Source organism: Mustela nivalis (genome assembly GCF_964662115.1).
Source record: "Mustela nivalis genome assembly, chromosome: 10".
Lineage (NCBI taxonomy): Eukaryota > Metazoa > Chordata > Mammalia > Carnivora > Mustelidae > Mustela > Mustela nivalis.
In genome coordinates this window covers 10,729,442-10,748,347 of record NC_139029.1, presented here as the reverse complement: position 1 = coordinate 10,748,347, position 18,906 = coordinate 10,729,442, and the positions used below count along the sequence as shown (strand labels likewise).

At 44.7% G+C, this 18,906-nt stretch overlaps 1 protein-coding gene across 1 annotated transcript in view; it reads left to right on the top strand.

Annotated features, from left to right (window-relative positions):
* The window catches only part of FBXO42 (F-box protein 42), a 105,155-nt gene extending 86,778 nt beyond the window's left edge, over positions 1–18,377 (top strand). The window contains exons 5-10 of the mRNA XM_082685520.1: positions 7,998–8,151; positions 9,075–9,185; positions 10,843–10,939; positions 11,423–11,479; positions 12,544–12,660; positions 13,496–18,377. Coding sequence (XP_082541646.1) covers positions 7,998–8,151; positions 9,075–9,185; positions 10,843–10,939; positions 11,423–11,479; positions 12,544–12,660; positions 13,496–14,611 — 1,652 coding nt within the window. The 3' untranslated portion in view covers positions 14,612–18,377. The remainder of the gene's footprint in view (positions 1–7,997; positions 8,152–9,074; positions 9,186–10,842; positions 10,940–11,422; positions 11,480–12,543; positions 12,661–13,495) is intronic.
* The last annotated feature ends 529 nt before the right edge of the window (positions 18,378–18,906 follow it).

The following is an 18,906-nucleotide window of genomic DNA, read 5'->3' as shown; positions in this document are numbered from 1 at the left end:
TGCTATAAATAAGTCTTAAAGTGATTTGCCTGAAAGCCAGTAGGTAGAACATTTTTTTTTCCTTTTATTTATTTTGCAAAGTGTAAGTTCAGTGACCTGTAGATGAGGCAAAATGTTTGTATACTGAAAACTTGTGTGTTCTTTTCAGCACCCCCATGAGCAAAAGCATTTGTTGAGGAAAGCCCACTTTGGACCCTTGTTCTTATTCTGTTAACCAAAATGAAGAGTCCCATATAGTCCTAAATTGAGTATGCATTGAAGAAATTCAATATGGGGCATCTGGGTGGTTGAGGGTCCTCTTCTTGGTTTAGGCTCAGGTTGTGATCTTATGGATGGTAGGATCAAGCCCACCTCTGCACTCAGTGGGGAGTCTGCTTGAGATCCTGTGTTTTCCTTGCACCACCACCCCCTGCCCCGCTTGCACACACATGTACTCACTCCCTATCTCTCTCTCATATAAGTAAATGGAAGGGAGGCAGGGAGGCAGGGAGGAAGGAGAAGAGCAGGCTGTATATATTCCATGTTCATGTCCTTTTGGAAAATTTTCTAACAACGCACTCAAGGATGGTTTAACTCTACAACATGGTTCTCACAGTCTAGTCCCCAAACATGAACATCACCTGGATGTTTGTTAGATATGTATCTAACTGCGTCCCCACCCCATACCTACTTAAATAGGAAAGGGAGAAGTGAGGCCCAGTGATCTGCGTTGCAACAACTCCTCCAGCTGCTTTTAACATAAGCTGGAGTTTGAGAACTAATGCTCCAGGGGGACGGTGGCTATTGTCTATAAAATCTTAGTAATAAAAATCAATAATATTAATAAAGACCAGTCATGGAATAGAGATATAGAAATAATGTTTTAGCCATCTGTAACATTATAGGCATCCCTGATTGGAACCAGTACTTGTTTTATCTTGTATCAAACATTCGAACTGCTCTCCTAGTTCTTGGTTCTGTGTGAATAGAAACTACAGTGGGAAGGTGGCAAAGAAACCAAAATAGAATTGGAAATTGCTTCACTGTTTTACCATCTTCTTTGCAAAAGTAAACAAGAATGCCTCGTAATTCTGCCACTATCTTTTACATGTGAAATTCCCCGATTTCATAGGAACCTTGGGAAGCATCTGAACTAATTAGCAATTTTAGGGAATGTTAGTTCTGTGTAGAGTGTGCTTGTCTCATTATCCAGTTTCCCACAGCTGCCTTTTGGCTTATGCCTTGTTTAGAGATTCGCTCCATTGATCATACCTGCTGTGTGATTATGTTTGGGGAATGAATCCTGTGAGGCTAACCATTGGCTCTGGGGGAACAGGCCTGAGTAACATGGTTTAATATGGGCACATTCGGGGACACTTGGGTGGCTCAGTGGGTTAAAAGCCTCTGCCTTAGGCTCAGGTCATGATCCCAGGGTCCTGGGATCGAGCCCCGCTGGGCTCTCTGCTCAGTGGGGAGCCTGCTTCCTCCTCTCTCTCTGCCTGCCTCTCTGCCTACTTGTGATCTCTGTCTGTTAAATAAATAAAATCTTAAAAAAAAAAAAATACGGGCACATTCGGTCCTGTGTCAACCTTTCTTCTTCTACTTCTGTGATATGATGATATTTAGACTCTGTCTAGAGGCTCAGTAGCCACATTATTTTGAAGTTGTGCCAAGAGATGTCCTACTGAGTATAAATCCTTCAAATATAAATTTTCTGGAGGGAAGGGGATTTATTCAGTATATATCACCAAGATGAGGATGATGGGCCTCTTAACTGTGGAGGGTTCTGCTGTTGTCAGAGTACTTTATAATGTACCCCAGATTTCCAATCAATCAGTCTCTAGTGTGGTAGAAAGGTGTGTGTTAATAAAAATTTATGAAATATGATATCATTCTAGCCACTGTATGGGATGAATGCATGCATATATTCTTCAAAGTTTTTGACTTCACATTTTTGTCTAGGACTAGTTCATATAAAAGTTATTTCCTCATCTAACAGTGTGGTCATGTTTTGGGGGTTGTTTTTTTGTTGTTTTGGTTTTTTTTTTTTTTAGAAAGTTTTAAGTACTCTTAAAATAGCTTGCTTTTCTTAGAACCTTAAAACAATAGATAAAGGTATGTAATTTGAGTATAAGTTTTCTTATTTTTTCAAAATCCTAGTAGAGACTTACTGTTTGCTTTCCAGAACTCCACTTGGCTTAAAAGACCATTTATTCTTCAAGTTATAGAAATTGCCAGAGTTCATTGACCCCTGCAGTCTCTGACCTCACAATAAATTTAATTCATTTGATTTGTGAACCTTGAATTAGAATCATTGGAGAGGAGTTAAAAGACCCTCTACTTTATACAAATTCAAAATCTGAGGGTACCTGGGTGGCTCAGTCCATGAAGCGTCTGCCTTCTGCTCGGGTCATGATCTCAGGGTCCTTGGATGGAGTCCCGTGGCTGGTGGGCTCCCTGCTCAGTGGGGCATCTGTTTCTACTCCTCCTTCTCCCCACCCCCTTCTCCCCTACCCTTCCTGCTCTTGCTTTCTCAAAAAAAAAAAAAATTTTTTTTTTTAATGAAATACAGGGGCACCTGTATTGCTCAGTCGTTAAGTGTCTGCCTTCCGCTCAGGTCATGATCCCAGGGTCCTGGAATAGAGAGCCCAGGCATCAGGCTCCTTGCTGGGCGGGAAGCCTGCTTCTCCCCCTCCCACTCCTCCTTCTTGTGTTCCCTGTCTCATTGTATCTCTCTGTCAAATAAATAAAATCTTTTTATTTTTTTTTATTTTTTTTTAAAGATTTTATTTATTTATTTGACAGAGAGAGATCACAAGTAGACGGAGAGGCAGGCAGAGAGAGAGAGAGAAGCAGGCCCCCTGCTGAGCAGAGAGCCCGGTGCGGGACTTGATCCCAGGACCTTGAGATCATGACCTGAGCTGAAGGCAGCGGCTTAATCCACTGAGCCACCCAGGTGCCCCTATAAATAAAATCTTTTTAAAAACCTGTTTTTAAAAAAGTGAAATACATAGATTCTTAGAAATGATCAAATTAGGGACTTTTTACAGGGTCTTCACTATTGATTCTTAAAGTAACAAGAATTTAAAAGTATCCAGTTTGTAACAAATACAAACATTATATGCATGATTGGGTCATAGAAAATAAAATACATCAGTATCGGGGCGCTTGGGTGGCTCAGTCATTAAGCATCTGCCTTGAGCTTAGATCAGGATCCCAGGGTCCTGGGATCAAGCCCTGCATCAGGCTCCCTGCTGTGCAGGAAGCCTTCTTCTCCCTCTCCCGCTCCCCCCTGCTTGTGTTCCCTCTCTCGCTGTGTCTCCCTCTGTCAAATAAATAAATAAAATCTTTAAAAAGAAAAAAAGAAAAAAAGATACATCAGTATCTTTGACCTTTCCTTCCTGAACTGTTAGAGGGCTTGTACGTTGAATTGTGTGTCCTCCTCCCGCCCCCCACCCCACCTCATTTGTTCTTGTATGGTAATTTTCCCCACTTTGTTTACAAACTTAGGTGGAGGAACACAGTTAATTTTAAGTATGACCATACTTAGTTGTCATAATATTTAAATGCTGAAATTAAAATGTATATTTGTGACATGAAATAGGCCTTGGTAATGCTGGATGAGGAAATTCTCCCACTTCTTGGGATAGGAAGTAGAGAAAAGGATTTTGGCTTTCTAAAAGGTCAAGATATTTGAGAAGTCACTTTTTTTTTTTTTTTTTTTAAAGATCTCACTTATTAGAGAGCACGAGAGGGGGTCAGAGGGTCAGAGGGAGAAGCAGACTCTACTGAGTGGGGAGCCTGATGCAGGGCTCAGTCCCCCAGACTATACTTCGATGGTGCCTAGCATATGATAAATACCAATATTAGTCATTATCATTAGTAGTAGCAGTAGTTAATAGTAGTCATTGCAATTTCTCTTAAAAATCAAGTCACCCAGAGCACCTTGGTGGATCAGTTGAACATCCGACTCTTGTTTTCAGTTGAGGTTGTGATCTCAGGGTCATGAAATGGAGCCAGGCTCTGCCCTCAGTATGAAGTCTGCTGGAGATTCTTTCCCCTCCCTCTCCCTCCCGTCTGCTTCTCATCTCCGCCCCAGCATCCCCCACCGACCACCACCACCCGGCGCTGGTGCATGTCTCACATGCTCTCTCTCGTGCTTTTTTGCTCTCTCTCTGAAATAAGTAAATAAATAAAATATTTATGGGAAAAAAGAAATCAAGTCACCCATCCTTTCCTGTCACCTTCCCCATAACCTCAAAACACAGGCACATGGTCAGTTGCTGCTTTCAGTTTTCACCTAATAAAGCCTGGACATTGATTATTCTAAGACAGAGAGCCACATAAGTTTTAATTGCCACATAGTATTTTTTGTATGAATATTCCTCTGTCTACTTTAATACTTCAAATGAGTATCCTTGTATTTCTTTTTTTGTTTTGTCCAGCTATCATTAGATTATCCTTAGAAATGGAATTACTGATTGAAAGCATATGCACTTAAAAAAAATTTTTTTTTTTTTAGATTTATTTATTTGAGAGAGAGTGAGAGAGAGAGAGAGTGGCGGGAGGGAAGGGCAGAGGGAGAGGGAGGGAGAGAATCTTAAGCGGACTCCACACTTAACGCAGAGCCAGACATGGGACTGAACTCACCACCCTGAGATCATGACCTGAGCCGAAACCAAGAGCTGGACACTTAACCAGCTGAACCACCCAGGCACCCTGCACTTTAAAAATTTTTTATATAAATTTGATACAAATGGCCATTTAGAAATTCTGTTTGTTTCCATGCTTTTTTAAAAATCTAATTAATTTATTTTTTAAAGTAAGTGCCGGGCCTGACATGGGCTTGAACTCAACAACCCCAAGGTCAGGACTTGCATACTCCTTCAGCTGAGCCACCGAGGTGCTCCTGATCTCATGTTGTGCTCTTTTGGGGACCCTTGGTCTGCTCTTTCATTCCTTTTTCTTTTTCTTTTTCTTTTTAAGGTTTTTATTTAAATTCCAGTTACTTGGGGGATGCCTGGGTGGCTCAGTCAGTTGGAAGTCTGCCCTCGGCTAGGGTTGTGATCCCAGGGTCCTGGGATGGAGCCCCGTGTCAGACTCCTTGCTTAGCTGGAAGCCTGCTTCTCCTTCTGTCTGTCGCCCCCTCTGCCTCCCCCTGCTTGTGCACATGTGCACTCTCTCTGTGACAAGTAAATAAATAAAATCTTTAAAAAAAAAATAATAAGCGGCACTTAGTTAACATACAGTGTAATATTATTTCAGGTGTACGATGTAGTGAGTCAGCGCTTCTGTACACAAGCGCCCTCCTTCATCCCCATCACCTGGTTCACCCATCCCCCCACTCCCTCCCCTTGGTGACCGCGAGTTTGTTCTCAGGAAAGAGTCTGTTTCTTGGTTTATCTCTCTTTCCCCCCCTTTGCTAATTTGTTTTGTTTCTTAAAGTCCACATATGGCATTTGTCTTTCTCTGACTTATTTTGCTCAGCAGAATACACTCCAGCTTCACCCACGTCACTGCAAATGGTGCTGCTTCATTTTATACCCATGGTTTTAAAAACCAGGATTTCTAGTATTTCAAATCCAAATCCAAATTTTAGTCTGTAAGGTTAGTAACTACTCTGCTGAATCTGTTACATGTTTTATTTGCTTTTTCCAACTTTTTTCATCGTATTTATGAGTTCCAGAGTAAGGTCAAGAACTTGAAGCATTGCTTGGTATTTCATAAATCAAATCATTTTGGGGTAGTATTAGCATTTTAGTAGACCATTATATCAGTTAAGTTTTCTGGTTGATCTAGGAGGCTTCCTCCTGGGAAAGCAAAAATTTTTTCTGTTTGCTTGTTTAAATTTTATTTATTTGTCAGAGAGAGAGAGCACAAGCAGGACAGGCAGGCAGAGGGAGAAGCCAGCTTCCCGCCAAGCAGGGAGCCCCATGTAGGGCTCAATCCCAGGACCCTGGGATCGTGACCTGAGCCAAAGGCAGATGGTTTAACTGACTGAGTCACCCAGGCGCCCCATGGGAAGGCAGAAGTTTTAAGTAGAACTTTAGCTCCCTTAGCCATGATTCTAGTAGGGTATGAGGGTAGCAGGAGTAAGCTCATGGAGGACTCGGCCAACATTCCCTCAGTCAGTGCTGCTAACTGACAGGAGAATCATTCCTAGAGAAGCCTCATTTCTGTGGTCGGATCCTATTTGGATTGATGTCTGTTACGTTAGGAAAGTGTTCAGAATAGCTGATGCCACATAGTACTCTTAGATACTCACTCCATTTTCCGAAGATTGCTTCCTTCTCCGTAGATCACAGTACGTTACTCTTAAGTTGGAGCCCAAGGAAGACAGCCACTTGCTCCCTTTTTCAGCCTTGAGACTTTGTCATCAACACTATTAAACCATGTTTCCCAAAATCCCTTGCTGAAGTGGAAGGCCCAGATCTCTGCCTGAATGGGAGCACCTCAGCTGCTATTAGCTTAATATAGTGTCGGGATTCTTTCTGCTTAAGATTTTTTTTAGGGCGCCTGGGTGACTCAACTAAGCATCTGGCTTCAGCTCAGGTCATGATCCCAGGACCCTGGGATGGAGTCCTACCTTGGGCTCCCTGCTGTGCAGGAACTCTGATTCTCCCTCTGCCCCTCCTCCCACTCATTCTCTCAATCTCTCTCTCTCTCAAATAAATCTTTAAAAAAAAAAAGATTTTTTAAAATGAATCCTGCAGCGTTAACAATTTCTTTTTCTTAAATATTACAGTATTTATTAATTGACACCTGGACATTGAGACAAATTTCTTTGATCTTTAGTAAACTAAAGGCGGCACATAGAGTAAGAGGCTGGGAGAAATAGCAACTGTTATTTAAAAGACAGAATAGGCTCTGAGAAACCCTGCTTCTATGTGACATTTATTATCCCTCAGGTTTTCTAGCATAAGCCAAATTTCTTTTGTTTCAAGATTTGGTCAACACAGCTCAGAAGTCTAGCCTGGAGGGCCTTAGTAGCCACTGCTGGTATCAGGCCTGCAGCTCCACTGGAATGCCTTCATACTGAGCATGAAATTCTGCCCCTATTTGTGTTGGGGAGGCCCACAGCTAGAGGCCTAGAGGTCTCCATGCTAACATGTGGCTCAGCACAAAGGAGAACTCCAGGGTGCCTCCTCTTTTACCCAGGTTCTCAGACAGCAGCTGTTACTACGTTGCATCCAGGTACTAGCCTGTATGCGTACTCCCTAGTACTCCCTAGATTTCCTTACATTGTTTGCTGTGTAGGGTCTACTAAACTGATTAAAAGGATGGGCGAGCGAATCAACATTTATTGAGCACCTGCTGTCTGCCAAGCACTGTGTATGTGTTTTGGGTGTATTATTTATTTTTTATTTTATTTTTTTAACGATTATTTGTTTATTTATTTGAGAGAGAAAGAAAACACATGCAGAAGGGAAGAGGGTGAAGCAAGCTCCCTGCTGAGTAGGGAGCCCCAGGTGGGGCTCAACACCCAGGACCCTGCCAAAGGCAGGTGCTTAACTGACTGAGCCACCCAGGTGCCTCTCAGATGAATTGTTTAATACTCAAAACAGTTTTATGAGATAGGTGTTCTTCATCCCTAATTTCAGATAAGCAAAATAAGTAACTTTCCTCTAACTCAGGTTTCCCTGTTTTAATTATAAACAATTTATAAATTGGGAATCAGTGGTATTATAATAGCGATGTATGGCAACAGATGGTGGCACACTTGTGGTGGATTTAGCATCATGTATAAACTTGTGGAATCACTATGTTGTACAGCCGAAACTAATATAACATTGGGTGTCAACTATACTAAAAAAAAAGAAGAAGAAAAGAAAAGATGTATAAATTGGTGATGGTTTTCTGTCAGATCTGCAAACCAGTTTTGTTCTCTCCCTTCCCTTATGTTTTATAGTTATTCGTTCCACTTTTGTGATTCTTTCAGGTAAAGGTGACCTACAGACAACCTACCTATGACTTGTGAGACCCTGAATCCTAACCACCATGTTATTTACCTTTCCTAGGATCCTATCCTTCCCCTAAAGCTGGAGCAACTCTGGTTGTGTACAAGGACCTGCTGGTACTATTTGGTGGCTGGACGCGGCCGAGCCCATATCCCCTACACCAACCAGAGAGATTCTTTGATGAAATACACACTTACTCACCCTCTAAAAACTGGTAAGCCATAAAGATAAGATCCTTTCAGTCTGGAATAAAAGATTTCAAATGAATGGACAGCTTCCATTTTTTGTGTCCAGGAATCTCTTTTGAGAATTTGGTAAAAGCTCTGGACTCTGTTCCAGGAAGTAAATTCACATATGCACAGATGTGCTGACAGTTATGGAGAGTTTACAGGGCCCCCTAAAACCTAAAGCTAGGGATGCCTGGCTGGTCCAGTCAGTGGGGCATGCGACTCCTGATCAGGTTGTGAGTTCAAGTCGTATGTTGAGTGTATTGCTTACATTAAAAACGTTTTTTTTAAAAAGGTGAAAAAGAAGAAAAAAAAGAATTAAAAAAACTAAACTAAAGCTAAGATCCTCTCTTCCAAAGAGAAAAAGTAGAAGAGGTTTATTCCTCTTCCTAGAAAAATAAATGTGCCATTTGGAGAATGGCGGGGGTCGGGGGATGTCTTCAGTTTTGGCGGCTCATTTCTCAGGTGTGCTGTGGATCCAGATGATCCTTTGTTCCCTGCTGTGTCTCCAACTGATTCCTGACTTTTTTTCCTTTTTCCTTGTAATGGTCTACTTAGTACGGGGCTCTTGGCAGCTGCAGCTGATCAGGACTATAGAAAGAAGTGGAAGGTGGTGCCCAGCACATTAGGCTGAAACAGCCAGGGAGCCATGATGGCGTCTCTGGTCATCTGTCCACTCCACCTCTAAGCCTTACACACTGAGAACTTAAAAGTGAGCATAGCTTTAGCACGTTTGTGGGAAAGTCCTCATACCTTCTGCCATCTTCCACTTACTATGCTAACAGTATCTCTACTGAAGGTGATAGGATTGTCATTTAAGTGGATACCCACTTACTGTTTCCACCTTAAATACTTAAGACTCAATACAGGTGGTGCTTACTTCTTGGCTTCTCCTCTCTTTTTATATTAGGTGGAACTGCATTGTGACAACCCATGGGCCACCTCCCATGGCTGGCCATTCCTCCTGTGTGATAGATGATAAAATGATTGTCTTTGGTGGCTCCTTAGGATCCCGGCAAATGTAAGTATATTTGGCTTGCTGCCTGTCAGCCTGAAGGTAAATACTCCTGGGAATAACAGGTCAGAAGAGTGAACTAGTCAGGTCAGTATTCTCAGCAGGATTTTGATCCAACCAGTTGTTGCTTCCTAGCATTCTCATTTTTGATCCCTGAATCACAGAGCAGTAGGATGAAAAACTTCTCCATAAAATTAGAGCCATGTAGAATCTTTTTATTTGGTATGTGGTTCATTGAGTGGGATCAAATTCTGATGTAGCCTCCACCTTGTCTGTTTCTCCCTGTGCCTACAGAAGGCTACCATCTAAGAAGCAAAAAGTCCTTTTACTTTCTCTCCTTTATTACCCAGCTTGTGCCCTTTTGGGCTTTAGAGAAGACAGGTAGATTGACAGGACAAGTTGAAATGGTTCATTTGAGATGGTTGATAGAGTGGGTAGGAGCAAGAAAACTCTCAGGTCCAGTGCACTTCTGTGAGGCTGTGCTCCCTGCCTTCTGTCCTTACCACCTCTGGCCACAGCTGGCCAGCTCAGGCCAGAGTCAAGAACCAGAGCATTCTGTCTGAATCACTCTTTATCTGAGTTGGTGGTAGCTGCGTTAATGGTCAGGAGAGGGAAGTCGATTAGCTGTCAGAAGTGAAAACATTCAAGATCCAATTCTATTCTCTGTTAGACAAGGTATTCCCCATCTTCCTGTTTCAAAACATTTATGGAGAGACTGTGAGCTGCCCCCCAGATGAGAAAGTTTAGGGCTTAGAGTTCTTATTCCTGTTTTCCTCTTTATGAGTCAATGACCTTAGTGATGTGACGGTAAAATAGAGATTGCCTTCCAGTAGTCTCTCCTGGCCATACCGGCCCCTTGGGGGTTGGAGATGCCAGTTTGTCCTTGATAAAACTGCAGATCTCATGAGCCATGGTGAAATTACTTTTGTAGCCAGAATCAATAAATCTTTATCTCCTGGACAATGGTAGAGTTACCATTTGCATCAGTTTTCTCTCTTTCTTGTGGTTTTGCTTTTGAACGGCTATCTCCTGGTCAGTAGCTGTTTCCTACTGTCGCTGGTTCACTCTTACTGCAGGTACTAGTATGTGGCTGCAGACATAACTCTAAAGAGGCCTTATGGGTCCATGGGAAGAGCAAAGGTTTGAAGGTCTTGAGATGGGTTCCAGGGAAAGAAGGGGAAGAAAACTATAGTTTAAAATGCTATGGCCATGGCACTTTGCTGGGCATCTTTATAAATGTAACTTCCAGGGACACCTGGCTGGTTTAGTTGGTAGAGCATACAACTCTTGATCTCAGGGTCATGAGTTCAGTCCCCACGTCCGGCATTGAGCTTACTTAAAAATAATAATTTAGGGCGCCTCGGTGGCTCAGTGGGTTAAGCCGCTGCCTTCGGCCGGGGTCATGATCTCAGGGTCCTGGGATCGAGTCCCGCATCTGGCTCTCTGCTCAGCAGAGAGCTTGCTTCCCTTCCTCTCTCTGCCTGCCTCTCTGTCTACTGGTGATCTCTCTCTGTCAAATAAATAAATAAAATCTTTAAAAAAAAAAAAATAATAATAATAATAATTTAAAAAATAAATAAAATATAAATGTAACTTCATTTATATCAGCTCTGTGGTCCCTGGGAGCTCCCAACTCTTTCAACCTTATGTCCTTATCTTATAGGAGCAACGATGTCTGGGTCCTTGACCTTGAGCAGTGGGCGTGGTCGAAGCCGAACATCTCCGGCCCCAGTCCTCATCCTCGAGGTGGCCAATCTCAGGTGCTCAGGAATTAAAATAACTATTCAGCAAACACTGTAGCATCTTCCAGTTGGGATGGGAGAGGGAGGAGGGAGTCAGGTAAGCTGCCCACGTGCATAAGCCAAAGAGACTTTGTCATTCTTTTTTTGCTGGTATTTATTTTTCAACTTCTAATGGGTTGTATTTATTTTTAGTGGCTTTATATTATCCTCTCTCCAAAGCATTTACTTTGCTGTTTCATTTCTCAAGAGAACCCTGCATTTTATGTACACTCACATTAATGTTTGATCAACAAAAATTATATCCATTCAGGCTAATCATCAGTAATTTGTTCACAAGGATCGGAATTGACATGGTCTGGGGAGAGTGGAGAACTTATAGTGACTAGAATACTCTGATTCGGGTTCTGGGTAGGCTGTTTTCATATTCCACTGACGCATAGGAGGTCAGATACCTGTGCCTGTGTCTTTGTTGGTTTATTTTAAATGTCTTCCTCTCCCCAGATTGTCATAGATGATGCAACTATCTTAATCCTTGGAGGGTGTGGCGGTCCCAATGCTGTGAGTATTGCTGGTGTGGCTTTCCAAAGCACATGCTGCTAAGGGCTCAGAACTTGCTTCCCTGTCTCACCTTGTGAGCATGGTGTCCTTTTTATTGAAGGAATACCTTTTTCACTTTGGGTATATAACCATGGTATTTTCTGGCCGAACTCTGCTTTCTTTTTCCTTTCCCTTCCTTTCCTTCCCTTCCCTTCCCTTCCCTTCCCTTCCCTTCCCTTCCCCTCCCTTCCCTTCCCTTCCCTTCTCTTCTCTTCTCTTCTCTTCTCTTCTCTTCTCTTCTCTTCTCTTCTCTTCTCTTCTCTTCTCTCTTCTTCCTTTCCTCTTTCTTTCTTTGGTGGGGTGAGAGGTGCTTTAAATCAAAGACATTCGTCTCTTAAATATTCATACCTCTATCTATATTCTTCCTACTCGTGCTTCCTCTTTAGGCTGTATGGTTTGCTGCTACCATTTTTTCAAGGAGGGGTGGGGAAGAACAACAGTCTGATAACTGCCAAAATTTACATGGAGTTTATTGAAGAATGCAGATTGAGAAAGTTGTGAATATGTATTATCTACCTCTCCCCACCAACACACACACAGGCAAAATTGAGAACCACTTAAAATTGATTCATGGGTTACAGCACAATTCCATGTTCCGGTCCAGCCGTAGTTTGTGAATAAAGGAGAGCATGATGAGGGCACGAGTGAAAGAGCGGCCACAAATGTGGCTGTATTCTTTTTTTTTTTTTTAATTACTTGTTTGTTTTTAAAAGATTGTATTTATTTATTTGACAGAGGCATAGTGAGAGAAAGAACACAAGCAGGGGGAGTGGGAGAGGGAGAAGCAGGCTTCCCGCTGAGCAGGAGCCCCATATGGAGCTCAGTCCCAGGAACCCAGGATCATGACCTGAGCCGAAGGCAGATGCTTAACCACTGAGCCACCCAAGTGCCCCACAAATGTTGCTCTTCTTCTGAAGAGCCCACACACCCTCTAGACCAGACGGCACAGCTTTGGGATTCCTGTGATGTGTATGTGTTGTGTAGCGTACCTCACCTGAGTCCTCTTGTTGGTCCTTCTCTTCTAGCTCTTCAAGGATGCTTGGTTATTGCACATGCACTCGGGCCCCTGGGCCTGGCAGCCACTCAAGGTAGAAAATGAAGACCATGGGGCCCCAGAACTGTGGTGCCACCCAGCTTGTCGGGTAAGCAGGGCACTGATAGGCCAGTGAGAGAAGGGCCCTAATTGTAAAGCCTAATTGGCTTGTCAGATTTCTAAGCAGATTTGTGTGGAAATAAAAAACACTTTGATGTCACAAAAGAAGTGGACATTAACCATTGTTCTTTGGGCATTGCTCATATGTGAACTTCTAGATGGGAAACCTGTGTGGGCCCCACTGATCCTTTTTTTCCTTTTTCTAAGTATATTTATTTGAGAGAACATGCATGAGCATGAGCTGGGTATTGGCGGTCAGGGTAGGGAGGGCAGAGGGAGAGGGAGAAGCAGGCTTCCCACTGAGTAGAGAGCCTGCTTCAGGGCTCAATTCCAGGACCGTGGGATCATGACCTGAGCCGAAGGCAGACGCTTAACTGACTTAGCCACCTGGGTGCCCCAAGTTTATTTATTTATTTATGTACTCTACGCTGAATGTGGGACTCGAACTCCTGACACCAAGATCAAGAGTTGAACACTCCACTGATCGAGTCAGCAAGGTGCCCCCCCCCCACTGATCCTTTAAGTGCCAGCTTTAAGTATCTCTCTGTCTGTGAACCTTTCCTCAGGGTCCCCAAACAAAAATTGATTCCTCCTTCACCCTATCCCTGTCCTGCACACACACCTCTCATGATGGCACTTGTCATGCTTCAGCCATGGGTTGTTCCCATGTCTGTCTCCCCTTCTGGCCTGAAAGGCAGGCTGCATTATTTTCATCTCTGTATCTCTGGTACCTGTATAATGCCTGGCCTGCCCAGGTGCTCATAATAAAATGTTTGAGGCTTAAATGAATGATCAGAACTGAACATAGGTCTTTTGTCTTCCAGGTGGGGCAGTGTGTGGTGGTCTTCAGCCAGGCTCCTAGTGGGAGAGCCCCACTGAGCCCCAGTTTGAACTCCCGCCCATCGCCGATCAGTGCCACTCCTCCAGCCCTGGTTCCTGAAACCCGAGAGTACCGCTCACAGTCTCCAGTAAGGAGTATGGATGAAGCCCCTTGTGTTAACGGCCGCTGGGGAACACTGAGGCCCAGAGCTCAAAGGCAGACCCCCTCAAGTTCCCGGGAAGGGAGCCTTTCCCCAGCCAGAGGGGATGGCTCTCCCATCCTCAACGGCGGGAGTTTGTCTCCAGGGACAGCAGCTCTAGGTGGCTCTTCCTTGGACAGCCCTGTGCAGGCCCTATCTCCTGGCACTCCGTCTACCACTGAAGGGTGTGACCTCAAAATGGGACTTTCTTTGGCTCCCCGACGAGGGTCGCTACCAGATCAGAAAGATCTGAGGTTAGGATCAATAGATCTGAATTGGGATCTAAAACCTGCTTCGAGTAGCAATCATATGGATGGTGTGGACAACAGGACAGTTGGGGGAAGCATGAGACACCCTCCTGAGCAGACGAATGGTGTGCACACCCCTCCACACGTGGCCAGTGCCCTTGCAGGAGCTGTCTCCCCAGGTGCCCTGCGTCGGAGCCTAGAAGCCATCAAAGCAATGTCATCCAAAGGCCCCTCAGCCTCCGCAGTGCTAAGTCCTCCTCTGGGGTCTTCTCCAGGCTCTCCTGGGAACCAGAACCTGAGCAGTGGAGAAACAGTTCCCATTCCCCGCCCAGGGCCTGCCCAAGGAGACGGACATTCCTTACCTCCCATTGCCCGCCGTCTGGGCCACCACCCTCCACAATCCCTAAATGTTGGCAAACCTTTGTACCAGAGTATGAACTGCAAGCCCATGCAGATGTACGTACTAGACATTAAAGACACCAAGGAGAAGGGGCGGGTCAAATGGAAAGTATTTAATAGCAGTTCTGTGGTCGGACCTCCTGAAACCAGCCTCCATACAGTGGTCCAAGGCAGGGGTGAACTCATCATATTTGGAGGACTCATGGACAAGAAACAGAATGTGAAGTACTATCCAAAAACAAACGCCTTGTACTTTGTGCGAGCAAAGAGATAATGTGTTCTAAACCCCCTCCCCTTTCTGTGGCTTTTAATTTTCCAGCGTGCAAGCATTTGGACTGCGAATTGGGAAAACAAAGGACAGAATTACTCCCATAAACCAAAACCCCAATTCCCAACCTCACTCACTCCAGGCTGGGATCAAAACTCCATTAAGAAAAGAATTATATATAAATATATAAATATATATTATATAGCCAACTCTGTTTACAAAGAGGGAGAGATCTCCGTCCTGGTTCAGATAAATTTGTTGCTGTGTTTTAGCAGAGGCTGTGCTGCCTTTTTCTACTTTGCTGGTAACTAGACCAAGAATTTAGGGAACAGACTAATGTCAGAACTTAACTAGAACAACTGAAGAGCCCCCGTAAATTTTTATGTGGCCTTCTTGGAGTTAGAGAAAGAAAGAGCGTGTGTAAGGTGCACATGTGGAGCCTCCCGATCCACGAGCTCCCGGAGCTGGCAGGGTGAAAGGAGCCTGTAGAGCACTCTTCCTCCCTTCCTTTTAAAACCACACAGAACCTGTGCAAATGTCTCTTTGCGGTCATGCCCTCTGCCTGGCCCTGTTCTGTCCTTGTGACCGAGGAAAGTTACCCAGCCAGGAATTCCGTTGCACGTGTGTGTCCCAGGATCACCATGGGGCAGTGTTAAGGCAGAGACGCCTGTCGCCTAGTGTCCACTGGTCTGGAGCACACTCCCTCTCTGTCTCAGAAAACATATTGGTGTCTGCTTTCGGAACTTTCTGACAATCGTATTTGATTGCAAGCTGCCAAAAACCACATTTGTTCCCTTAAGACTTGATCCTCAGAAGCTGCCTTTCCCTTTTTTTTTTTTTTTTTGGCATATGTGGATTTTTTTTTTTTTTTTTTTTTTTTTTTTTTTAAAAAGCAAGCCCTGAAAGTGTTCCCACTTTCTGTTTCTTTTACAGAGCTAAGGTGCCCAGGGAAATCTCTTAGAGATATTTCTGGATCCTGTTCTCTGGTATCACGGAGGGACCTGGTAGGGAATTCCAAGATGCCAATAGCATGAGAAATCCTTGAAGTGTCAAGAATACTGTTATTTCCCTTTGGGCTTCTTTTTACTTCCAAAGCGCGTTAGGCACACCCATTATTATTTATACAATGTGGAAATTGATCCTGGAAGAGAATCCCAGTAGTAGTTCCTTCTAGAAATAATTTCGCCTCTTGGTGTGACATGCATTTTTCTGCGTGGCTGTTGACTAGTGGTTGGGTTGAGTGTCAGGTGCTTAGCCTCTCTGAGGCAGGGCACACCTTGGGAACAGCCCCTCCTTTGTGACTGTCTCCTTCACATGTGACCCAAATAAGAGTTGGGTTTTTATGTCATACGGTTCCTGAGATAATGTGCAACCAACTAGAGCATTCCTTTGGTTGATACAGGAAGTTACAAATTACCAGTCTATAAACCATGGCCTGGACCTAGGAGATGTTAGAGTAAGTCAGATGGCCCCACTTTAATTTTTGGTGATTTCTCATCAGTGGAAAGATTTTTACTTTGCCTTTAGGATTTGAATTTCAGAACACTGCATTTCCCATCTTTCACACTCCCCTTTTTTCCTGTTAGCATTTCCCAAGCACAAGCCTGCTACAGCTGGCCCTGGGTCCTGGCTTTAGGCCAGCCCTTAGCAATCTGTCTGATAAGTGTGTTTTCTCCTATGACATCATGTTGAATTCTTTCCCGTAGCCATTAGCTTTTACAATGTGGTCTTGGTGGGAAAGCCCCCCTGGTGCCAAGCCCAGGAAAAGGCCAGCTCACAGGGAGAGGTCTGTGTTCCAGAGACTGTTCCCTTAGATGACGAACTGCCATGTGCCTATTTACTGTAGTATCCACCTACTCCTAGCTCAGCACTTTGCCTGCTGGACACCTTGCTCCTGGGCTATTGCCGGTTCTTCTTCAGCAAAGACTGTTAGATCATGTGGGGTCCTTATTCGCAAGAGAAAGCCTAGCCTGTAAGATTAGGTATTACTTTATTGCTATTACCGAACCGTGTTTATGACATTGCATCTGTGCATGGACAGCGTCCCCAAACTCAGTTCCTGTTTAAATATAAAGTATTTGGAAGCCTGAGAGTTCGGAATCTCAGCTTTGTGACCATTCCCTTAGTCCTGTGGCCTTCCTCAGCCAGCTGTTGGCTCGTGGGTTCCCTCTGTCTTCCCCAAACATGCAGGCAGCGGAGGTGATGACTCTCTTGGAAGGTCGCTGGCTCCTTGGAGCTCCGTGGCACCCAGACTGCTCAGAAGCGCGCTGTATTTTGACAGCTCCTTAGGAACATCTCCTTCATCTGCACCTGGTGGTGGTGGCCTTGGTGGCTCTTGGGCACTGTGGCCAGATAGCTTAGGAGAGCATCTCCACACAGGGTGGTTGTGTCCTCAGGGCCCCGTGAAGCCGCGTGTGCAGGGGAACTTCAGGTGTCCCCCCCGTGGAGAGCATTCCCCAACACCCTGGCTGCTTCCATGAGGGCACATTTAACCACGACTCTGGTTTGGACAGGATGCCAATTTTGTCTTAACGATTCACTGAGAAAAATGAGACAGTTTCCTTGGCCTTCACGAGCACCTAAATTAGCAAATATTTGTCAGTGTTGAAGTATTTAAAATACATGGTGTTTCTTACTTGAAGCTTTAACCCCTTCCACTCCTGCAAGTGTGCCTTTGAGAGCCCCATGTCACATGGACTTCCCTGGCCCCCTCGTGGACCTCCTGTGAGAGTCTCGGTGTCTTCCTTGCCTCTTGGACAGGGCTTCTGTTTTCTCACCTTGCAGGCCGGGCAGTAGAGAGGCTTCTGTATTTCCGTTCACATTTCATGGGTGGTGGGCTGCGCAACCACCCCTTTACACACACCCCCCGCACACACTTCTGTATTTTAGGAGCACAAACTAGGTGTCGAAACAAGCTTACATTTAGTTGTAAGGTAATACTGGCCTTCCTCTCCTCCCAACCCTCTGCAGATTGATCTAATTTTAATCTTCGAGTTTTATATCAAGAGCTAAAACCACGAACTATCCCAGGAACTGTGTTGGAACTCTCTAAAATAAAGAAAAGAAGAGGACAACAAAAGAAAACCAACTTGAGAAGTCTTGACGTTGGAGAACAGAAAGCCACCAGCTGATGGAGAACAGAGGGATACTTCCTTTCCTCTAACTTTCTCTCTCTGGGTTTCCCTCTGCTTTGCTTCTTTGCTTCCCCTTAAAAGTGATGTTCCTGTGGGTTTGTCCTGTCTGTCCTTGTCGTTGTGGTGATCCTGGCATGGTGATGTGCTCTGCTTTGCGTTGTCTCTGCTCTCTTACCAGCGCACAAGTCAGTGGGGAGGATCTGAACACACCCAGGGGCAAGGAAGCCGAACTTTGAGGCCTGCGTCCTGTGCAGCCTCCCCACGAACTGCAGAAGGCATGTTCTGCATGGTCACCAGTAAGTGGCTCCCTCTCACTGTGTTCATTGTCCTATGAGAGCAGCCCTTTGGCCTTGGCTCCACCCTTGCTCTCTGTCCTCGCTCTGCTCCCTTCCCACCAACCAGGGTTCATGTCAGCGCACCCCGGTCGTGCCCTGGCGAAGCTGGTGCTGTGAGTGATGTTTCCCATACAACTCAGGGGTCCCAGATGGCTTACCCTGAGATGGTCATTTTAGGCACATAACAGTGTAGGAATGAAAAGTGGACTTCATTGGTATTTAAATCTGTCAATTTCATTTTTTTGTTAAGGTTTTCCCTGATGACTTTTTAGCGATTTAACAAATAAAACAAAATGGACAGAATTGTCTTAACTGTTTTATTAGTAGAAAAGAAGAAAGAAACGGAACTGTCATGGAAGCTGTTGAGATTGGAGATGGAAATTGGAAGCAAGGTAGTTGGAAAACCTGCCCTTAACCACTCTAGGAAGGTTGTGTTTGGGCGTAGAGGTGGGGAGCTGCCCTTCCCTGGGGACAGCTCCCATTGAATAAGAGGCAACTCTTAGTCATGCTCGAAGGACTTGGCATTTCAGAGTCTCAGGCACCGCCCTGTGGTGGAGACTCAAGAGAGGGCCTGAGCTTGGAGGAGGGCCCCAGGGACCAGGACAGCAACAACCACATCATCGCTGGCCTCTTAAGCAAAAAGGAGGACACAGGGCCCCTGGATCTTGAAACAGCACGGCAAATGGTTAGAAACACAAGCCTGAAGCCCCAGAGGCTTGTGTTCTAATCCTGCCTTCCCCTTCTTTCTGCTTAACCTTGGACGTGAGTTTCCTCATCTGTAAATACAGTTGTTTCTGTCTTAAAGGATCATGAGGATTAGCTGAGGTTGTGT